The 23,414-nt window shown below is 40.5% G+C and overlaps 1 protein-coding gene across 13 annotated transcripts in view; it reads left to right on the top strand.

Annotated features, from left to right (window-relative positions):
* The window catches only part of hycc2 (hyccin PI4KA lipid kinase complex subunit 2), a 39,589-nt gene that overhangs the window by 7,796 nt on the left and 8,379 nt on the right, over positions 1-23,414 (top strand). For all 13 annotated transcript variants that reach the window (XM_052564622.1, XM_052564612.1, XM_052564623.1 and 10 more), the window contains 7 exons: positions 1-13; positions 16,839-16,919; positions 21,061-21,176; positions 21,277-21,372; positions 21,785-21,901; positions 22,233-22,320; positions 22,406-22,562. The exon at positions 1-13 is cut by the window's left edge. In XM_052564622.1, coding sequence (XP_052420582.1) covers positions 1-13; positions 16,839-16,919; positions 21,061-21,176; positions 21,277-21,372; positions 21,785-21,901; positions 22,233-22,320; positions 22,406-22,562 — 668 coding nt within the window. The remainder of the gene's footprint in view (positions 14-16,838; positions 16,920-21,060; positions 21,177-21,276; positions 21,373-21,784; positions 21,902-22,232; positions 22,321-22,405; positions 22,563-23,414) is intronic.

Genomic DNA, 23,414 nt, shown 5'->3' on the forward strand with positions numbered 1-23,414 from the left:
CATCTACAACCTGGTGTGTATTCAGCTGCACATATGCACACAGATGTGCAACACATAAACACATTCAAAAGACAATAACAAGCACTACATAACAAAACAATACAAAATGCTTCACATTATCCAGTCAGAACTAGCCTTCCTAATTACTTTTGTCTCTACGTCCACCCAATATATCCCTTGTGCATTGTTCAAATTCACTACCCTTTCGTTACACAATTAAACTGCTGTAAAATTGATCAGATTCAGATTTTTTTTTTTTTTGCATAAATCTATTAATCAACTTCAGTCCTGATCAAAACTACCAAACGTTTTTTTAAATCCAATTTTAACTCTTTAATTGCCAAGTTTATAAATGATGTCACTGATTTGAGGGGAAAAAATACACAAAATGAATTATTTTCATATACAAGTCAGAAACTAAGCCTTTTTTTGCACAGGCCTATCTAAAGGGTTAATGGTCCCACCTAGTGATCAACTGTAAAAATAACAAATTTTACCCCTTCCCAACAGGGAAAGCCACAAACAATCAAGAATGTATGATTATATGGTGTCATGGCTTTGTGTCGTTATAATGGAAGTCAATGGGACAAAAACAGCCACCAACAACAAATGAGGGAGAAAAAATTAAAATCTAATGCTGCACAAAACAAAAAAAACGCATCAAAGCCAATGTTGATACTAATCTTTGACATGCCCAAGACTGTTATAAAAGGTAAAATAATATCCAGTTCACAATCACTTTTTAAAATGAAAATATGCATTTTTGTGTGTGTCCCCCCCCCAAATCAGTGACATAATTTATGAACTTGGTAATTAAAGAGTTAAAATCTTGGATTTTTTTTTTTAAATTTGGTAGTTTTGATCAGGACTGAAGTTGATTAATAGATTTATGCAAAAAAAATTGAAAAAAATAAATAAAATTATCTGATACATTTTTACATCAGTTTAATTTAGTGGATGTTTTCATCCATGAACATAACGAAAGGGTTATGAATTTGCCCACAGTGTACCGTTGAGTTTTTGAAAAATTTCAAAGAATTTTCCCAAATTATGGGTCAAAATAAACCAAAAATCATTCCATTAGCTCAAACACAGAGAAAGTTGTGGCCAAAATAAGTGTCAACTTTACCCCCTATTCGACGAAAATGTCCCCAACAACACATATGCAATATATATATATATATATATATATATATATATATATACACATTTAACATACATTTAATTGATCGTCACATGACCAGCATTTACGTTACAACAAGGTTCATTAACGACCATATTTAGTCTTAATTTTCGTTGACTAAAGCAACACTACTGCCAACTACACAATAGTGAAGCTGCTTTATTAAAGCTGGTAAATGACCTTCTGTAATTAGCATACTCCGTACCAGTTATAACTGGTCCGTTGTGTTTTTATTGAAAACTTTGATGCTGCTTCTCCTTTATCCCCATTGGCATTCCAGCAGTGCTTTCCATTGGCTGAATTCCTGTGTTAGCATTAGCAAACAGTTTAATTCAGTTATTAAGCAAAAATCCTGAACTGTTTCCAAAGGTGTTCCCCAAGGCTCAGTTCTTGGGCCACTTCTTTTTTAAATCTGTATTTTACACATAGGTGAGATTATTCAGGAGCATGGCTTACATTTCCATCCGTATGTAGATGCACAAATCTACATTAACTCCCATTCTCTTTTTGCCATATTCTTCCATTAACAGCTGTATTCATAGTCTGAAGAAAAGGATGGCATCTAACTTTTTGAAACTAAATCCTGACAAAGCTAAATCTTTTAGTTGGCCCCAAACATCTTATATCTACTTTGGTTAGGCCTTCGCCAACTGTCTGAAATTTGAGATTGACATTTGACACTTTGCTCAATTTTATAGCCCATATTAGCAAGGACATTTCCTCATTTCAACTCTGTTTCTCATCTTTGGTCCTCCCTCAGTTGTAAAGATACTGAAACAATTATTCATGCCTTCATTACTCTCGAATAAGATTATCGCAGTTCCCTCTTAATTGGTTTACCCAATACATTTCCAATTAATAAAATCCAGTTTAGATTGTCATCAGTAGGGCTGTGTATCACCAGCAAAGTCACGATACATGACTGCACTGCACCTTTTTAGAATTTAGTAAAACAGCTGTTTATGAAACACTGCATACTATGGGGCTACTGCATAAATGGCCATTTCTAACTATTGGCAGAGCAAGCAGTTGACCTCTGCATTATGAAGGGCCTCCATAACTGTACCACAGTACAGTATAGGTAATAGCATATGTTTAATGTTTACATTGGGCACTCCCACCAGGTATTCAGATTGTTTGTGTCTTGTTTTAAAGGCCAAATATAATAATGTACTGTACTCATTCTAATACATTTATATTGTGGAGTACTTATTCTAAAATATAAAATAAATAATATTTGCATTGTTGGTAGGTTATCAATTGAAAAGTTAAAACACTCTCTACATTAAAAAATTAAAATGAGAAGAGTTCAAAACTAATGCGTTGTCTTCTGTTTCTAACACTAGACTATCCTGCCCCCTCACCCAAGATGAGTGTTAAAATAAATTTGAATTGAAATGAATTAAATATAAAGGTTTATTTTAAAAAATAGTTGCCAAATGCATAGGCTTTCTAGCATTAATTATTATTCAGAGTTGTTCACAGTGTTAAAGAGATGGATTCTCATGCTAAACATGGCCAAAGTTGTAAACAATAATTAAGAAGAATAACTGAGAATTTCTGTGCTGAAAATCTTACTTCCGAGTTGGTATAATTTTTTGCTGTTTTTTTTTTCGATTGTAGATCTAATGACGTAGATGAGAACGGAAGTCCTTAAATGAGCATTTCTCCCAGTGCACACACATTGACCAGAGGAGAGTGAGGCCGTGCACATCAACGCGCTTCAAAATCGTTTTATTCGAGAATGCCTCCAAATAAGTGCATTTTTAGATGTGAGTGAAAGTTTACCGTGTTCAGCTTCCCCAAGAACCCAGCATTACATGAACAGTGGATGCAGTTTGTTATTCTGGGCCTTCTGGCCTTTTATTTTTTTTATTATTATTTTATTTTATTTTTTTACAAATCGGGCTAGGGCTCTTTAGCTTCTCTCCTTTTGTTATGCCCATATACGTACATAGCACACATAGGCTACTGTATGTAATATTGTATGTAATATACAATACACAACACATATATATATATATATATATATATATATATATACACATTAGCATACAGGTGACCATGCAGATCATCAGGAGAAGTTGGGAGTGTGGGGAGTTATTAGAAGTTCCCAATGCTTCGGGAAAAACGGCATTTCAGAGTTTTGATTTGATTACTACGACAAGCAACCAGCTAATTGGTCATGAGCAGTGCTCGAAATCTCCTCATTAGACGCGCCTTTAACCTGTTAGCCAGCACCCCCCATTATGGGACTCACAGCAGAAAGTGCTCTACCTAACTTATAATTGTAATAGTTTCCTACTTCAGTGTGTTACATGCATAATTTTGGTGTCTTTGGAAATAAGACCCTTTGGGCTTTACTTTTTATCAACCAGATTTGATAATGCTCAAAAATATTAAAAGTTATAGACAATGAAGTGCCTTGAATTTTTTTTTTACCACACTTAAATATTTGTTTTATTTGATATAAAAATACATGAAATGAGTCCTGGAGCAATCTAGAAAAGTAATGGGTTGAAAGCCACATTCTATTTCAAATCTGAATAAAATATAATGAAAAATGAGACAAATATTATGCAAATATTTTTCTGAGACGGTCTACACCCTCCACCCCCCAAATATAAGAAAATATATTTCCCAATAGTATTGAAGGCTTCTACAAACTATTTAGTCAGTAAACATACCAGTGCATAGTTTTTTTCAATTATAAAACACTAGAAAGAAACTTAGACATCATATAAGTGATTTATTTGAGCACTAGAAAAATACAATAAGAATAATTTGAGTAAGAAAAATAAGAATAATAAGAAAAATAAAAAAAAGATTTAACTTTGTTTGCCAATTACAGAACATCCTGAGATTGCTTGAAATGCAGCATTTACAATGAATTACGATGCAAATAAGAGCTGATGTGCTGATGGCCACTTATACAGATGGTAATAACACAAATGTGCCATAGAGTAAATAATCCACTCTCTATTCATATAGACGCGTTCACTTTGATAAGCGTGATCATACAGTAATAGCGAGCTGATTTGGGCTGATTTGCACTCAAACAGATGGTAATCATGCAGATACATTCAAATTCAACATAAAAAAACACTATGTAAAAATAAAACAAACAAAGGAAAAGGCGATCGCTATAAGCTCCGCCTCCATCAGCTGACAGGTGCGTCAGAGCGTGTCACGAGTGAGCGCCAAATTCAAATAAACTATCTTTCGCCAATCTTTCATTCATTCTTTTTTTCCGGTGGATCGCCTCATTCTGTTTGTGACACTACGCTGCAAAACCATGATATTCGGGTTGTGGTCGGTCGGGTCCTTTGAAATAAAGATGCCAATTAAACCTTTGTAATTTATTTACTTTACATTTATTACATTTATTCATTTAGCAGACGCTTTTATCCAAAGCGACTTACAGATGAAGACAGTGGAAGCAATCAAAAACAACAACAAAAAAGCAATGATATATAAGTGCTATAACAAGTCTCAGTTAGGTTAACACAGTACACGTAGCATGGGATTTTAAATCATATAATAAATAAAAAGAAAACCGATAGAATCAAAAAAAAATTTTAATAAAAAAAAAAAAAAAAAGGATAGAGCAAGCTAGTTAGAGGTCTTTGCACATACACACACATACATATACAATTGCATAATAAATGAAAAGAAAATAGAATACAAAAAGATTAGAAAGGTAGTTAGATTTTTTAAAGAATAGAATTAGAATAGTGAGTGTTAGGGCCCTATTTTAACGATCTGAAACGCAAGTGTCAAAGCGCGAAGCGCAAGTAACTTTGTGGGCGGGTCTTGGCGCTGTTGCTATTTTTCCGGCGGGATAAATGGCTCTTGCGCCCGGCGCAAATCTAAAATGGGTTGGTCTGAAGCAGCTTCATTATTCATAGGTGTGGTTTGGGCGTAACGTGAAATAAACCAATCAGAGCGTCATCCAACATTCCCTTTAAAAGCAGGTGCGCAAGTTCCATTATGGATTGCTATTATTATGGCGTATTTACCAGGCGCACGCCAGGAGCGGTTCACAGCCGAGGAGACTGATGTTCTTGTAAGAGCAGTGAAAGACAGAGAAATTGTGTTGTATGGGGATGGGAGAAACCCACCCAAAATACACCACAATGATTTCTGTCATCTCATGTGTTAATATTTTTTTTAGTGTAACAATTTATGATTTGCAAAAATAACTGTTGAATCTGTGTAGATTACATGAGCAAAGTGTATGCGCGTTGTGCACGCTATACATTATGGTCAAGCATGCACCCTTAAAATAGCATAATGAACAACGCGCAACGCGCCACTGACTTTAGACTAGGTTTTTTCTGGTCAGTGGCGCAATTGTTTAATGGAACAGCAAAATAGCACCAGGGATTGTTTGCGCCGGAACACGCCTCCTTTTTTGCGCTGAACCGCCCAGGGAGCGCAAGTTCATTCACTAGTTTAGCGACGTGCTTCGGTGGAGGGAAAAGCGCGCTTTGCGCGGGTGCAAAATAGGAATGACATATGCGTCGGTGTACAAAGTCAATTGCGCTGGGTGCAGGATAGGGCCCTTAAAGTTAGAGGGTCAAATAAAGATGGAAGAGATGTGTTTTAAGCCGATTCTTGAAGATGGCTAAGGACTCAGCTGCTCGGATTGAGTTGGGGAGTTCATTCCACCAGAAGGGAATATTTAATTTAAAAGTCCGTAAAAGTGACTTTGTGCTTCTTTGGGATGAACAATCAAGCGACGGTCACTTGCAGAACGCAAGCTTCTAGAGGCACATAAGTCTGAAGTAACGAATTTAGGTAAATGGGTGCAGAGCCAGTGGTAGTTTTGTAGGCAAACATCAATGCCTTGAATTTTAGGATCTGGTGGTTAACCGTATCAAAAGCAGCGGATAGATCAAGCAGGATAAGTACTGAAGATTTGGATTCTGCTCTTGCCAGTCTTAGAGCTTCAACAACTGAGAGCAAGGCCGTCTCAGTTGAATGTCCACTTCTGAAGCCAGATTGGTTGCTGTCAAGGAGATTGTTGTGTGTGAGAAATGTAGAGACTTGTTTGAACACAGCTCCTTCAAGTGTTTTTGCAATAAAAGGAAGAAGGGAAACTGGTCTGTAGTTCTCTAAAAGAGATGGGTTGAGGTTGGGTTTCTTAAGTAGTGGAGTTATACGTGCCTGTCTAAATGATGAGGGAAAAACACCAGTGTGGAGGGAAGTGTTGATGATGTGAGTGAGTGCAGGTACAACTGCAGGAGAAATGGCTTGAAGGAGATGAGATGGAATAGGATCAAGCGGGCAAGTTGTAAATATTGAGTTAAATATTGTCGATTAGAAAGGATGAGTTTTGAGACTTATGCCTCAGAGAGTAAAGAGAAGGATGTAAATGAGTGTAAGTTTGCTGGTGATATGAGCTAAAACCAAAATCTAACCTAAACCAAATTCCACACAAAAACCATTCCAGAGTCACAAAGTTTATTATCATCTCTTCATAAAATATATCTTTAGGTGAGATGACGTACTGAACCTGACACAACCTCATAGCAAGTTTGTATGCTTTTGTCATGTAGCTTAATAGGAGTAATGCAATCATGTGCATTTGGCCACTGATTGAGCAGGTTTAGAAACACAGTAACCAGGTTTCCATCCAAAGTTGCAAATTTTTACTTATGCACAAAATTTAAAATTTAAATACTGCATAAAACATTTGCGAATAAGCACCGTTTCCATCCAACGAGTCAAAAGAGAACAAAATCGTCACTTCCTGGTAGAACTGGAACTAGGCTATACATCCCAGTAGTGATAATCAATGTCACTATATCCTACATAGATATAAGGTCTGAAATTCAATTCAAATCTGATCTATGGAAATGTGTCTTGACCTGTATAATCAGGTCGTATTTCAAGTTTCTTTCGTAACGGAGTACGCGACATGTAAAATCACACACAAAGTGCAGAATTGTCCACAACTGACTGAATTCACTCATTAATCCACACATGGAATTCTGAACAACAGTGTATCTTCTGCTGTGTGCCTCAGCAGGAGAGCCATCCTCTTCATTTTGCCATCATTTTGCTCCACAATGTCAGCAACTGTCTCATGCTGTAATGCTGACCATTATCATTATTAAAAGAACCAATAAACAGAATGAATGGATCTGATATGATTACTTACAAAAATGGCAGTGTGAACATTTAGTACTAAAGATTAAAGCAGGCATTTGAAAAACTAATCTGAACACCAAAACACTAGGAACACTACACCTGCTATGTCTTGTGGTTTAATTTATATAGTACTATACACAATTTTGAAATATAACTTTATAGCAATTTTACCATTTGTCCCGCCTCACGCAAATTGAGCATCTGTCCCACTTTTTCATTCGACCCTGCCTAATAAATACTCGGATATGCAAATTTAATAGCGAATGGACCGCGGCATACTCTTGATTAAGACATGTAGATGACGAAGCAGAGAGAGCTTTTTTCTGCGGGACATGGTGGAGAATACGACGTGAAGCGACATGGTGCATGTGAGTACCACAGAAAAAAATCTTAGCAGCGACACAGAAAACAACAGTTTATTACTAAACAATTAAATGTCTCCTTGCTAATTTAGACACATGCATAATCATTACTTTAACCGGTACTTTGTGGCAAGCCTTATGTGTGCGGTCATAACGCTTATTATCCTGTAGGATAAAGCCTATTTAAGTAATTATAATATATAAAGTGGCGACGCATTTACTTTTATTTTCTTTTTTTTGCTGTCCGAGTTGCGTGCGGGTTAGTTGAAAACATTGGTCGGGTGTGAGTTGTTTATACATTGACCCGTGCATCACTGATTGAGTCCCCTCTGCCACACCCCGTTCTAACTCCTCTTCTCATAAGAGGGCTACTTCGGCTGGTGGCCAGGGTGATTTGAGGGTTACCGTGTGGACTTCCCCGATGAGCCAGCCTCCTCATGCCATAACCCCCTCACAAACGCCACAGTCGGTTGAGTTTCCAGATGAGTTTGCTGTACCCTCTCAGGCTCCTGACATCTCATTCGGGGCTCGGGAGGAGGACCTTATGTCGATCTCCGCATCACAAGGCGGGCTTGAGTCCTCGGCAGATGAGAAATCGGCTGCGTTGCCTCCCTCTGGAGTGCCAGGGTTGTCCGAGTCCGATCCCAAGCTGATGGCCGTGCTTTCCTGGGCAGTGAAGAATCCTCCACCCTGTCCCGAGCACTCGAGGCTGGATGATTGGTTCCTGGGGGCTGCTCGTGTTGACTGCCAACAACCCCCTCTGGTTCCTTTCTTTCCGGAAGTGCACCAGGAAGGGACCAGTTCATGGAAGGCATCTTTAACTGCCTGAAACCATTCTGGTACTTTCTCCACCTACACTGCCCTAGATAGCGGAACGGCCAAGGGGTATGCTGGGATTCCCCCAGTCAAGTTAAGTCAAGTCACCTTTATTTATTTAGCGCTTTAAACAAAATACATTGCGTCAAAGCAACTGAACAACATTCATTAGGAAAACAGTGTGTCAATAATGCAAAATGACAGTTAAAGGCAGTTCATCATTGAATTCAGTGATGTCATCTCTGTTCAGTTAAATAGTGTCTGTGCATTTATTTGCAATCAAGTCAACGATATCGCTGTAGATGAAGTGACCCCAACTATGCAAGCTAGAGGTGACAGCGGCAAGGAACCGAAACTCCATCGGTGACAGAATGGAGAAAAAAACCTTGGGAGAAACCAGGCTCAGTTGGGGTCAGTTCTCCTCTGACCAGACGAAACCAGTAGTTCAATTCCAGGCTGCAGCAAAGTCAGATTGTGCAGAAGAATCATCTGTTTCCTGTGGTCTTGTCCTGGTGGTCCTCTGATACAAGGTCTTTACGGGGGATCTGTATTTGGGCTCTAGTTGTCCTGGTCTCCGCTGTCTTTCAGGGCTGTAGAGGTCCTTTCTAGGTACTGATCCACCATCTGGTCTGGATACGTACTGGATCCAGGTGACTGCAGTGACCCTCTGATCTGGATACAGACTGGATCTGGAACAATGTTGGGTAGGTTATTCCAGAGTTTAGGCGCCATATAGGAAAAGGATCTGCCGCCCGCAGTTGATTTTGATATTCTAGGTATTACCAAATTGCCTGAGTTTTGAGAATGTAGTGGACATAGAGGAGTATAATGTAAAAGGAGCTCATTCAAATACTAAGGTACTAAACCATTCAGGGCTTTATAAGTAAAGTGGAGCATAGTGTTGCGATGCAACTGTGTCCACAGAGCGCCTCTGCATGGCTTGGTGGTCCCAAGCTGCCCTCCAAGGCCTGTAAGTACTCATCCACGCTTGTGGCCCAGGCTTACAGAGCTGCGGACCAGTCCGCTTCTACCCTGCACGCCATGGCCTCCCTTCAGGTATACCAGGCGAAGCTGCTCAAGCAGCTGTACAGGGGCAGTGCTGACACGGGTTTTTGCAGGAGGCGTGCTCCTTGGGTCAGGTGATGTCCACTTTGGTGGTCCAGGAGCGCCACCTATGGCTGAACCTGGCAAACATAAGGGAGTCTGATCGGGCTCAGCTCCTCAACTTCCCGGTCTCCCAGGATGCCCGTCACTGAGGGCGCCCCCCTGGCTAGAGCTTCCCAGTCCGTCCCGCTAGCTCATCCGGAGCTGTCATGCGCGCAGAGGTCATGACCCTGCTGGCAAAGGGATTGATAGAGCCGGTCACTCCAGCCGACATGTAGTCCGGCTTTTACAGCCCTTACTTCATAGTAACCAAGAAAACAGGTGGGTTAAGGCCAATCCTGGACTTGCGTGCCTAGAACCGAGCTCTGCACAGACTCCCATTCAAGATGCTAACGCCCAAGCACATTTTCGAATGCATTCGTCCGTTGGATTGGTTTGCAGCAATCGATCTGAAGGACACATACTTTCATGTCTCCATTCTTCCTCAACACAGACCGTTTCTTCGGCTTGCTTTCGAGGGGCAGGCATTTCAGTACAAGGTTCTTCCATTCAGGTTAGCCCTGTCTCCCCGCGTCTATACGAAAGTTGCGGAGGGAGCCCTGGCTCCTCTCAGGGAACAAGGTGTCTCTATCCTCAACTACCTCGTAGACTGGCTGATTCTAGAATAGAATAGAATAGAATAGAATATACTTTATTGTCCCCTAGGGGAAATTTGTCATGGACTCAAAAATGCATAGTGCATAAAAGCAGCTGCCATTACAGAAAAAATAAATAAATAATATATATATATATATATATATATATATATATATATATATACACATAAACACACCAAGTTATTGCACACTTCTTAGACCTATCTTTTGCAAATCATACAACTCTAATTAAAATTTTGATTTAAAATTTTGATGGTACGAAGGAAAATTTAAAACGATTCAGCTTAGTTTTAGGTATTCTTTATCTTCTGCCAGAAGGCAAGAGCTCATATTCTATATTGAGGATGTGGGACGGGTCCAGCAATACTCTCCGCACCTGCCTAAGTACAGATTGCTCTGAGATGGACTGAAGGGAGAACTTTTCAGTCCTCCCCAAAACCTTCATAGCAGTCTGTACCAGGCACTGCAACTTTGACTTAGACTGTGTGGAGAGATTGCCGAACCATGGGTTCATCCCATACCTAATAACACTCTCCATCACAGCTTGACAGAATATAAACACATCTTAATCTGCATAAAAAAATACAGTCTTTGCTGTAAACGGGAACAAACATAATATACATGGTCCCTCCAGCTTAAAAGGTTATCCAGGTGGATACCCAGATACCTGTATGAGGTGACCTGTTTGATCTCCTTCCTATGAATAGACAAGGGGGTATGATCCCCCACCGACCGAGGGTCAAACACCATCTCCTCAGTTTTATAAATGTTAATGGTGAGATTGTTCTCGTCACACCACCTAACAAATTGTTTAACCTCTGAAAAATACAGTGATGGGTCTGAATTCTGGTGAAGCAAACTGAGAATGGCAGTGTCGTCAGAAAATTTTAAAAACAGGTTTCCCGGAAGACTATTAGTACAGTCATTAGTATAAAGAGTGAACAGGACTGGTGAACTAACACAACCCTGAGGTGCCCCTGTACTGATACATTTAGATTCAGAAGATGTATCGTTAATCCTAACATTTTGGAGTCTATCTGTTAGGAAAGAATAAAACCATTTAATAATAGACGAATTAACAGTCATCTTAGTCATTTTCTGTAAGAGCAGATGAGGCCGTAGAGTATTAAAGCCGAACTAAAATCAATAAACAGAAGGCGTGCATAGGCCTTCGGATCCTCCAAGTGTTTGAGAGTTAGGTGAGTGATGCTATTAATTGCATCATCTGTACTCCTCCCTTGCCTATAAGCAAATTGGAGTGGATCTAGTTCAGTGTTGACTTCAGATTTCAATATGGATACTATGTACTTTTCAAAGCATTTCATGACAACAGAAGTTAAAGCCACTGGTCTGTATTCATTGTTTTCTGTAATCATTGTTTTCTCTCAAGCGCGGTTGTGTGAGCACAGGGATCTGGTGCTCAGACACCTCGCCCGGCTGGGTCTTCAGGTCAACTCAGAAAAGAGCAAACTCTCCCCTGTGCAGAGGTTCTCTTTTCTCTGCCATGGGCTGGGGTGCCATGTGCAACGGGCATATTCCGTCAGGCTCCTGGATGGGACCCCGACTTCAGTGGCATGTCAATTGCCTCGAATTGCTAGTAGTATGGCTTGCTCTAAATTGGGTGTTATGGAAAATGTTCCCTAATTAATGCAGCCTAAAAATCCTTTAACGGATTTGGATATTAAAAGCAAATTAGTATGTTATGTGTAAACCAGGTTAAAGAGCTGAGTCTTTAATCTAGATTTAAACTGCAAGAGTGTGTCTGCCTCCAGAACAGTGTTAGGTAGGTTATTCCAGAGTTTAGTCACCAAATAGGAAAAAGGATCTGCTGCCCGCAGTTGATTTTGATATTCTAGGTATTATCAAATTGCTTGAGATTTGAGAACGCAGTGGACGTGGAGGATTATAATGTAACAGGAGATCATTCAAATACTGAAGTGCTAAACTATAAAGGGCTTTATAAGTAATAAGCAATATTTTAAAATCTATATGATGTTTGATAGGGAGCCAGTGCAGTGTGACAGGACCGGGCTAATATGGTCATACTTCCTGGTTCTAGTAAGAACCCTTGGGCTAGCTGTAGTTTGTTTACTAAGCATGCAGAACAACCACCCATTAAAGCATTACAATAATCTAACCTTGAGGTCATAAATGCATGCAATAACATTTCTTGACATTGAGAGCATAGGTCGTAATTTAGATATATTTTTGAGATGGAAAAATGCAGTTTTACAAATGCTAGAAACGTGGCTTTCTAAGGAAAGATTGCGATCAAATAGCACACCTAGGTTCCTCACTGATGACGAAAAATTGACAGAGCAGCCATCAAGTCTTAGACGGTGTTCTAAGTTATTACATGCAGAGTTTTTAGGTCCTATAATTAACTCCTCTGTTTTTTCAAAATTTAGCAGTAAGAAATTACTCATCATCCAGTTTTTTATATTGACTATGTGTTCCATTAGTTTTTCAAATTGGTGTGTTTCACCGGGCTGCGAGGAAATATAGAGCTGAGTATCATCAGCATAACAGTGAAAGCTAACACCATGTTTCCTGATGATATCTCCCAAGGGTAACATATAAAACGTGAAGAGTAGCGGCCCTAGTACTGAGCCTTGAGGTACTCCATACTCACCTGTGATCGATATGATACAACTTCATTCACTGCTACGAACTGATGGCGGTCATATAAGTACGATTTAAACCATGCTAATGCACTTCCACTGATGCCAACAAAGTGTTCAAGTCTATGCAAAAGAATGTTGTGGTCAATTGTGTCAAACGCAGCACTAAGATCCAATAAAACTAATAGAGAGATACACCCACGATCAGATGATAAGAGCAGATCATTTGTAACTCTAAGGAGAGCAGTTTCAGTACTATGATACGGTCAAAATCCTGACTGGAAATCCTCACATATACCATTTTTCTCTAAGAAGGAATATAATTGTGAGGATACCACCTTTTCTAGTATCTTGAATAGAAAAGGGAGATTTGAGATATGTCTATAATTAACTAGTTCTTTGGGGTCAAGTTGTGTTTTTTTGATGTTTTGATGTTTTTTTGAAGTTTTTGGGGACATATCCTAATGACAATGAGGAATTAATAATAGTCACGAGGATCTATGACTTCTGGAAGCACCTCTTTTAAGAGCTTAGATGGTATAGGGTCTAACATACATGTTGTTGGTTTAGATGATTTAACAAGTTTATACAATTCTTCCTCTCCTATAGTAGAGAATGAGTGGAACTGTTCCTCAGGGGGTCTATAGTGCACTGTCTGATGTGATAATGTAGCTGACGGCTGAATGGTTGCAATTTTATCTCTAATAGTATCGATTTTAGAAGTAGTTCGTAAAGTCATTACTGCTGTGATGTTGGGAAATGTCAACACTTGTTGAGGCTTTATTTTTCGTTAATTGAGCCACTGTATTGAATAAATACCTGGGGTTATGTTTGTTTTCTTCTAAAAGAGAAGAAAAGTAATCAGATCTAGCAGTTTTTAATGCTTTTCTGTAGGATATGCTACTTTCCCGCCAAGCAATACGAAATACCTCTAGTTTTGTTTTCCTCCAGCTGCGCTCCATTTTTCGGGCTGCTCTCTTTAGGGTGTGAGTATGCTCATTATACCATGGTGTCAAACTGTTTTCCTTAACCTTCCTTAAGCGTAAAGGATCAACTGTATTTAAAGTGCTAGAAAAGAGAGAGTCCATAGTTTCTGTTACATCATCAAGTTGTTCTGAGGTTTTGGATATGCTAAGGAATTCGGATACATCAGGAAGATAACTTAAAAAGCAGTCTTTTGCAGTTAATAGTCTCAGTCTCAGTGCTGACCACTCTGCCCACTGCTTCAGTCATGACGGTCAGCCTTGTGAGGCTTTGGACAGCTGTTCTTGTTTTCTGAATTTTTCGATAACCCAGGGCAAAGCCTAGTCCAATCAGCAGAAGACCTGTTATCATGGTTCCGAATAGGTAGATGTCTTCAATGTCCTCCACGGAAAGATCCGCCAGACATACGACCTGACACCTCTCCCACGTCTCCATTGTGTAGCCAGCTGCTAACGTTCCGGCAGGGCAGTCAGGTTCCCCTGAACCCAAGCTTCTCGTCGAGTAGATGGTGTCAATTGCGTTAAGAGACCAGTTGAACAAATCCATGATTTTCAACAGTGCAGAGAGAGTCTCTCAGAAGTATTAGACAATAGACTAGACGAGAGAGCAAGCAGGGAAGGCAAGGGGAGGAGATGGAGAGAAATGTGTCTGCCTTCTTCCTCTTCACAGTACCCTATAGATTCTCTGTAAGGGTTCAGGTCAGGTGAGTTGGCTGGCAAATCAAGCACAGTAATATTATGGTCAGCAAAATACTTGGAAGTAGTTTTGGTACTTCGGGCAGGTGCTTAAGTCCTGCTGCAAAAGGAAATCAACATCTCCATAAAGCTTGTCAGTAGATGGAAGCATAAAGTGCTCAAATCTCCTGGTAGATGTCTGCATTAAATTTGGACTTAATAAAACACAATGGAGCAACACCAGCAGACATCACAGCACCCAAATCATCACTGACTTCAGAAACTTCCCACTGGACTTTGGATTCTGTGCCTCTCCAGTCTTCCTCCAGACTCCAGACCTTAGTTAGGGCCCGAGCACAGGTGGTGCGGGGAACCTCTAGGAATTGCTGTTTATTTTTATTCTTCCGCTTTTTCTACTTCTTTTTCTTCTTTGAAATGAATCACATTTTTGAGGGCTTAAACATGCTCCAAAACTCACAAAAATTTGCACACGCATTAAAACTGGTGAAAATGTACATCTTATATAGGTTTCAGAAGTGGGTGTGGCAAAAAGGCTTGATAGCGTCACCTGTTAAATTTCAACGGAGTGCACCTCGAGCTACGTTTCACATACATGCATGAAAATCGGTTCACATTTATAACACACCATTACCTACAAAAAAGTATCTTGATACAAAACCCAACAGTAAATAACAGCAACTAACACTAGCAAACAAAAAATATGTCATTGTGTGCTAAACATGTTAGAAATATTCTCAAACATGCTAACAAGATTTACTGTTTGCTAGAGCATGCTATTAATACTATAAAAGAGGAAGTTGCTGTAACTCAGGCAAGCAATATCTGATCTGCGCCACACTTCAGATGTTTGATAGGAGTCCTGTCCTGAACACATCAACATGCCTGTATTCGGTTGTAGTCATAGCACCACCTGCTGGCAACAGGAAGTGTCTTTTTTTAATACTGTTATGGACTCCTGGCAACATATTAAAAAGTTTCAGCAAGTACTAAATACTCTGGCTAAAACATGCTAGCAACACTTAGCTAAGCGCTAAGGCATGTTACTAATGCAGTGAATGAGGAAGCCTGTAACTCAGGCAAACAATGTCCGATCTGCCCCAAACTTCACAAGTTTGTTTAGAGTCGTCACCTGAAGATATCTGCATATTAATATTTGATTATACTTTGTGAAGAGTGGGGCAGGGCCGAGAGCCATGGGAACGGAGCGAGGCTGGTGGAGTGATTGGGAAATGAGCGACACCTGTTCTACTCACTGGTCTCGCGTCCCACGGAGGAGATAGAGGGATATAAAAGAGGAGCAGCGACAGTGAAGGACGAGAGAGGACCAGGCCTGGGTTTTATTTTGTGTTTGGTTTTTATTTGTGCGCGACAGTCGTCCACGAGGGGATGTCGTACTGTTTTGTGTTTATTTTATTATTGAAGTCTCTCTTAATTGTCCGCCGGTTCCCGCCTCCTCCTTCCCGATTATTATGAAGTTTTTATTATTACATACTTATAGTGCCACCTACAGGCAACAGGAAGTGACATGTTTTACACTGTTATGCACTATTAGCAACGCAGTAAAATATACCATTGTGTGCTTAACATGCTAGAAATATTCCCAAAAATGCAAGCAACACTTAGTAAGTGCTACAGCTTGATATTTATACTATGAAACAGGAAGTTGTTCTAACCCTTGCATACAATGCCCAATCTGCCCCAAACTTCATACTTTTTATAAGAGTTCTGGCCTGAGCATAACTAAAGGTCAATATTCGATTGTAAATATAACATCTCCTGCTGCCAACAGGTAATTAATTGTTTTACACTAACTTAAACATGCAATGTCCAATCTGCCCCAAACTTCACATGTTTGGTAAGAGTCCTGGTCTGAGGACATCTACATCAATATCCAGTTATAGTCATAGCACCACCAACTGGCAGCAGGAAGTTTGGCACATATAAGGGAATCTGGTGCATTTATCCAACATTAACCACTTTAAAATCTGTTTCCCAGCAGCCATTGGGTAACGGTGAGCCCGGGTGCCCTTTTAACGCTGCTTGCAACTTTAGTTTCCAAATGAAATGCTAAGTTTACTTTCATCTGAAAAGAGCAAACCCCTGTTATATTGATAGCTTTTTTTTAATGGCAAAATGCAACTGTTGTTAATTTAATGTAATATTGATACTAACAAATTGAATGAAACAAACTTTTAAGAAAAAAAGAAAAAAACACTCAAGACAATCTGATTGTGTAACACCCATTATTGTTTATTTCGCAGGAAATCGTGGATAAAGATGGAAATGGCAAGCTGTTATCATTCCTGATCCCGTCCCTGTCCAAACCATCCATATATCATGAGGTAAACCGCTCACATTTACACCTCCTGTTAAACCTCAGAACTGAAGGATGTTCCTCTCTTCATAACACAGTCACACACAGAACATCCACTGTATTATATTACTGTAACTACTACATTTAACTGCATATAATTGCAAATGGCTGACACACTGTTCAACACAAGTTTAATTTGGGGCAACCTTACATCTATATTTACAAAGCAGTATTTATGAGTACTGTGAACTTATTTCATTTGAGCTCAGTAAATAAAAGTGGGACAGCACATGAAACACGGGCAGATCTCCTTCATATTAATCCTGTGCTAAAATACATGAGTTAACAAATCAGTTCAACATTTACTCTTATTTACTGACAGTTTGAATTCACATAGCATTTCTTCTAAGTGCAATGAGTTTTCAGTCATGTCTGTGTGAAATGAGCTTGTTTCTTTGAGTAAACAGGACAGACATAGGAATGCTGGGTATAATTCGAGTCTGTTTGGTGCTAGGAGTCTAAGTCTTCTCATAGTTTAAGAGCATTCGGTCACATTAATTAGTACATTAGTTATTATGAACTAACAGTGAGCACGATCTGTATATAGCATCACTTGATATTGGTTAGTGTTAACTTGTACAGGTGTCTTTACATTAATAGCTTGATTTTAGCTATGTATTAATAAACTAACAATGAAAACTTCTTGTTTTTGTGCATCTATAAATTTGCATTTCTTCATATTCATGATGCTCTATGAATTACTTATAGGGAACTTAAAAAGAGCACTTCAGACAGAGTGCATCACTTCATTAAATAAAAAAAAACTGTTTTTTTTGCAGCTCCCTGTAAAATGGACACCATCTGAATATCAGATAATGTATTTCTAATGTCAGCAGGCTCCTCAGTAACCTCTTTAATGGAGTATTTGTCATGCATTATTGATGAAAAACCAATAATTGAGGAAACAAATAAAGCCAAGTGATTGCTGATTGCTTGTGGAGTTACTTCAGAAGCACTCAGGACTGAGGGAAACCTCTACTGAATCCACTCCACAGGCTCCTGTGCTCGATCTGGCACTTGAGACACGTTCCATCAACATGAAATAAAGCCCTGATCATGCTCTTCCTAAAGAAGGGGAGGGTCAGGAGTGCTGGATGGTGTCACCTGTCCTGACATCAGAGGCTTCACGGGCCAGCGCTCAGATACTACGGATCAGTGGTTCAGAAGAAGAGAGTGCTTCCACTGGAGCAACCCTAATTCTTTTAGGAGAAAGGCCAAAACCAAACAACGGCTTTAATTTTCAGCATTAATAATAAATCAATTGTGTTAGTAAGGTCACAAACATCAGGAATGATTCTCACATGGGTCCCCAAACAGTGACCATTGCCAATAAACTAGTTCCTTCTATAAATGCAATAAGCGTTTGCAGAAACCGACAGTACAGTGAGGTGACGTTATATTCCTCAGCCACTCAACATCAGAAGAAAACGGGAAGTGCATCATAAGTTACTCTGATCCATTGAACAGTAATGCACTCCGAGTAGTAATGTGCTCACAGTGAGAAGTGCACAGTCCTTACATTATTTCTCAATAATTCAACAGCATGTGGTCAGTTATTCTTGACGTAATATATGCACGTCATCTTTATTGTGTATTTTGCATGAATTAAACATCATGGTCTGAAACAGTAATGTCAAAGTGCATTTTCTCAGTTTGGCAGGTCGTTGTTGTATTTCCCAGCTTCAGAAATATTCCAGTAAACACTGCTGATCAGGATTCCACATTTTAGTGCAGAAGTGGAGAGAAGGGTTTTAAAGGGCTCGTGTCAAACAGCCTGGGAAAACACTTGAGTGTTTGGGAAGAAACGAGAGGTTCTACTGCATTGTGGTGAATTAGGCAAGATCTGTTGATCAGGCTCCCGAGCACAGTGTCAAGTCACCTTTATTTATATAGCGCTTTAAACAAAATACATTGCGTCAAAGCAACTGAACAACATTCATTAGGAAAACAGTGTCTCAATAATGCAAAATGATAGTTAAAGGCAGTTCATCATTGAATTCAGTCATGTCATCTCTGTTCAGTTTAAATAGTGTCTGTGCATTTATTTGCAATCAAGTCAATGATATCGCTGTAGATGAAGTGACCCCAACTAAGCAAGCCAGAGGCGACATCGGCAAGGAACCGAAACTCCATCGGTGACAGAATGGAGAAAAAAACCTTGGGAGAAACCAGGCTCAGTTGGGGGGCCAGTTCTCCTCTGACCAGACGAAACCAGTAGTTCAATTCCAGACTGCAGCAAAGTCAGATTGTGCAGAAGAATCATCTGTTTCCTGTGGTCTTGTCCTGGTGCTCCTCTGAGACAAGGTCTATACAGGGGATCTGTATCTGGGCTCTAGTTGTCCTGGTCTCCGCTGTCTTTCAGGGCAGTAGAGGTCCTTTCTAGGTGCTGATCCACCATCTGGTCTGGATACGTACTGGATCCGGGTGACTGCAGTGACCCTCTGATCTGGATACAGACTGGATCTGGTGACTACGGTGACCTCGGAACAAGAGAGAAACAGACTAATATTAGCGTAGATGCCATTCTTCTAATGATGTAGCAAGTACATCGGGTGTTATGTGAAGTGTTCCCGGTTCTGGTTTACCTAATTAATGCAGCCTAAAAATCCTTTAATGGATTTGGATATTAAAAGCATATTAGTATGTTATGTGTAAGCCAGGTTAAAGAGATGGGTCTTTAATCTAGATTTAAACTGCAAGAGTGTGTCTGCCTCCCGAACAATGTTAGGTAGGTTATTCCAGAGTTTAGGCGCCAAATAGGAAAAGGATCTGCCGCCCGCAGTTGATTTGAGCAATTTCAGGATGTTCTGTAATTGGCATACAGAGTTAAATCTTTTTTTTTTTTTCTTAATCAAATTATTCTTCTATTGTAAACAATAGAAGCAGCCAGATCAACAAGAGAACAACAACAGAATACAAGTGCCATGACAAGTATTAGTTAGTCTAGTATAGAACGCATAGCCAGGTTTTTTTTGTTTTTTTTTTATAAATATGAAAGACACCAAAAGGAAAAGTGCTAGTATTAGTTGGTTAAGTGCTGGTGAAAAAGATGAGTCTTAAGATGTGTCTTGAAAATGAGTAAAGACTGAAGGTCCGTGAGAGTGATTTTGAATTTCTTTGGGATGGCACCACAAGGCGTTGTTCACTTGCAGAGCGCAAGCTTCTGGAGAGCACATAAGATTTAACCAGTGAGTTTAGGTAAGTTGGTGCCGTGCCAGTGGTCGTCTTGTAGACAAGCATCAGTACCTTGAATTTGATGCGAGCGGCTACTGGTAGCCAGTGTAACCTGATGAGGAGAGGAGTAACGTGAGCTTTTTTTGGCTCATTGAAGACAACCGTCACTGCTGCATTCTGGATCAATTGCAGAGGCTTGACAGTACATGCAGGAAGAGCCAGGAGAGCATTACAATAGTCCAGTCTGGAGAGAACAAGAGCTTGGACAAGAAGTTGGGTTGCTTGCTCTGACAGGAAGGGTCTAATCTTCCTAATGTTGTATAAGGCAAACCTGCAGGACCGGGTCGTTGTAGCAATGTGGTCTGTGAAGCTTAACTGATGATCCATCACAACTCCTAGGATTCTGGCTGTCCTCGAAGGAGTTATGGTTGATGAACCCAGCTGTATAGAGAAGTTGTGATGAAGCAATGGGTTAGCTGGAATCACCAGTAGTTCAGTCTTCGTAAGGTTAAGCTGAAGGTGATGGTCATTCATCCAGCTAGAAATGTCCCTCAGACAGACTGAAATGCGTCGGGTCATCTGTCTAGAATGAGAAGTAGAGTTGGGTGTCATTCAATTTCAATTCAATTCAAGTTTATTTGTATGGCGCTTTTTACAATACGAATCGTTACAAAACTTTACAGAAAACTGACTTAACACAGTATGTAATGGCTGCTTTAGCGGTGCTGGAAATCCTCAGCAGGACAAATGTTAGAGATTTCTCTCTAATGAGGGCATGTGTTTGAGAGAGTGACAGGAGAAATGTGCGGTGCTGAGCTGCTCCAGAAACAGGGAAAAGAGCCACTGTTGTATAGATGTGCTAACAGTAGCATCTGTGTGTTGTCCCTAAACTCTGTTCAGTGTCACTGTGTGTGTGTGTGTGTGTGTGTGTTCAGCCGTCCAGTCTGGGCTCCATGGCTTTGACTGAGGGTGCTCTCTGTCAGCACGACCTAATCAGAGTGATCTACAGCGGCCTGCACCCGCAGAGAGAAGCCTTCACTGCCCAGAACAGGTCATTGTCTCAGTTAAATGTCCCAAAGGAAGGATCTATCAGACTGTCCTGTTGATGCACACTGGCGGTGCAGGTGACGTGTGTGGTTGTGTGTCTGCAGGTTTGAGGTGCTGTGTTTCCTGATGCTGTGCTATAACTCGCTGGTGGTCTACATGCCTCGCTCATCACACCGGGCCGTCTGCAGGATGAGCTCGCGGTGAGATCTCACAAACCCACAGACATCTACATCTCAGTTCAAAACAGCTCAGGCTACGTTCCCTCTGCGAGCCTTAGTGCTCAATTCACATTGTTGTTTTAGATATCAGATTTCCTGTGTATCACATCATGGTTCTGAACTGATCCGCATGCACAAAATAATAATATGAACAGACTTACCAGGTGTTCACAACAAAATCTGCCCAATTGCTTCTCAAAAAACTAGTCCAATCGTGTTTCGGGGGTAAATATCAATCACCCAACAGAAGTGAAGCAGCAGAATTTGAAGAAGAGAAAGAGATGTTTGATGTATCCTTGTGTGCGTGCATGCATGTGTGTGTGTGTGTGTGCGTGTGTGTGTGTGTGTGTGTGTGTGCGTGTGCGCGTGCGCGCGTGTGTGTGTGTGTGTGCAGGCTGTGCGTGAGCGGCTTTCCCCGTCAGCAGCTGAAGGCCTGGACCTCTTCCTGTGTGCGTGTGCTGCTGGAGCCTCAGTTCATGGTGCAGATGCTGGCTGCTGTCTATCACGCCATGTGAGTGTGATACCATGTCCAAGTCCTCCACAGTGATGCTTGCACTTGCATACCATTATTAAATACTGGAATACAGGGAGGATGGCAATATTAGGAACTGGAAATTACTAAAATAGTGAAATATCCAAAATACAAATATATTTCAGTGAATCACAGTTATGAGAATGTGTGTTTTTTTTACATTAGAAAGAATATAACTGTTGAAATGATCTTGATGCAAGTCTGTTGTGATTAGAATTGAGTTCTAAGTGAATTTGCATGATTGTTTGGGCATTTGACGGGATACGCTGTTTTCTGTGGTGATCTACTAGTATGTGTGTGTGTTGTGCAGATATAACGGCGAGTGGGATGCTGGGAGAGAGGCTTTGGATGATATCCTGTACAGAGCTCAGCTGGAGCTGTACTCAGAGCCTCTGCTGGTGTGGTTCAGATTCAGATGCCTCTGCTGTCTGTGGATGAGTCTGCAGCTCATCACACTGTTCACCGCTCTCTGTCTGTGTTTAGCTGGGCAATGCTATGAAGAGCTCCCTGCCTGGCAGCGCTCCGGACGGATCTCAGGGGAGGAAGGTCCTGCAGGTGGAGGTCACTCCCAGCATCAGACGGGTCTCCCGCTGCACCATCACCGCCGCATCCATCCGCAGACTGCGCTGGAAGAGAGAGGGTGAGGTGAACACATCACACACATACACACACACACACACGCTAGCTCCAGCAGACCTGCTCCTTCAGGCTGTTAGACCGGCTGTCCAAACCTGTTCCTCTGCAGAGGGCAGCTCTAACCCTAATCAAGCACACCTGCATCCAGGCTGGACTCTGCCTACTATACTGTACATTACTCGTCCAGACTTTAACAAATCTCCGTAAGATGTGCACACGAGTGAGGACTGACTCTTAAGTCTGTTGATGTACCGTACAAATCAACTTATACAGTACATACATATTTCCTGCCTTTTCAGCGCGATGTAAAGGGTGACCAGGACTATCATTACTATTTCATGCACTGATTACATATCATCTGTCATTAAAGTGCTTGAATGGTGTGTTTATTTAAAGCTGCTGAAGGTAACTTGTGACGCTCTAGCGGTTAATAAACAGAACTGCTTGCGTCTTGCAGAAGAACATCGTAGCCGGAACTACTTCTCTCTGTTTATGTCTATGAAGAATCACAAAGGTACTGGGTTACTCCGCCGTGGTACCCCCGAAGCAATCTAAAATAGTCCGAATATAAACACTTATTATAGATGCACCCTAGTGATTCAGGACAAGCTAAAAACACGGTTTGGAAAATGGATTCATGGTGTACTCGCTTATTATATACATTTTTCTACATTTTGAACACAAACAAAGTTACGGACCGCAGCTCTGATTGGTTGTTTTTTACCGGGAGCGATGGAGTTTCTGCAAATGGCAATAGGACACTGGGAGGAGCCAGAGGAGCTTGATTTATACACAGATTATCTGTCTCATATTCTACTGTCAGGACATAATGACAGGTTTAACAAATATGTAAAAA

The sequence above is a fragment of the Carassius gibelio genome, chromosome B9 (assembly GCF_023724105.1).
Source record: "Carassius gibelio isolate Cgi1373 ecotype wild population from Czech Republic chromosome B9, carGib1.2-hapl.c, whole genome shotgun sequence".
NCBI classification, from domain to species: Eukaryota; Metazoa; Chordata; class Actinopteri; order Cypriniformes; family Cyprinidae; genus Carassius; species Carassius gibelio.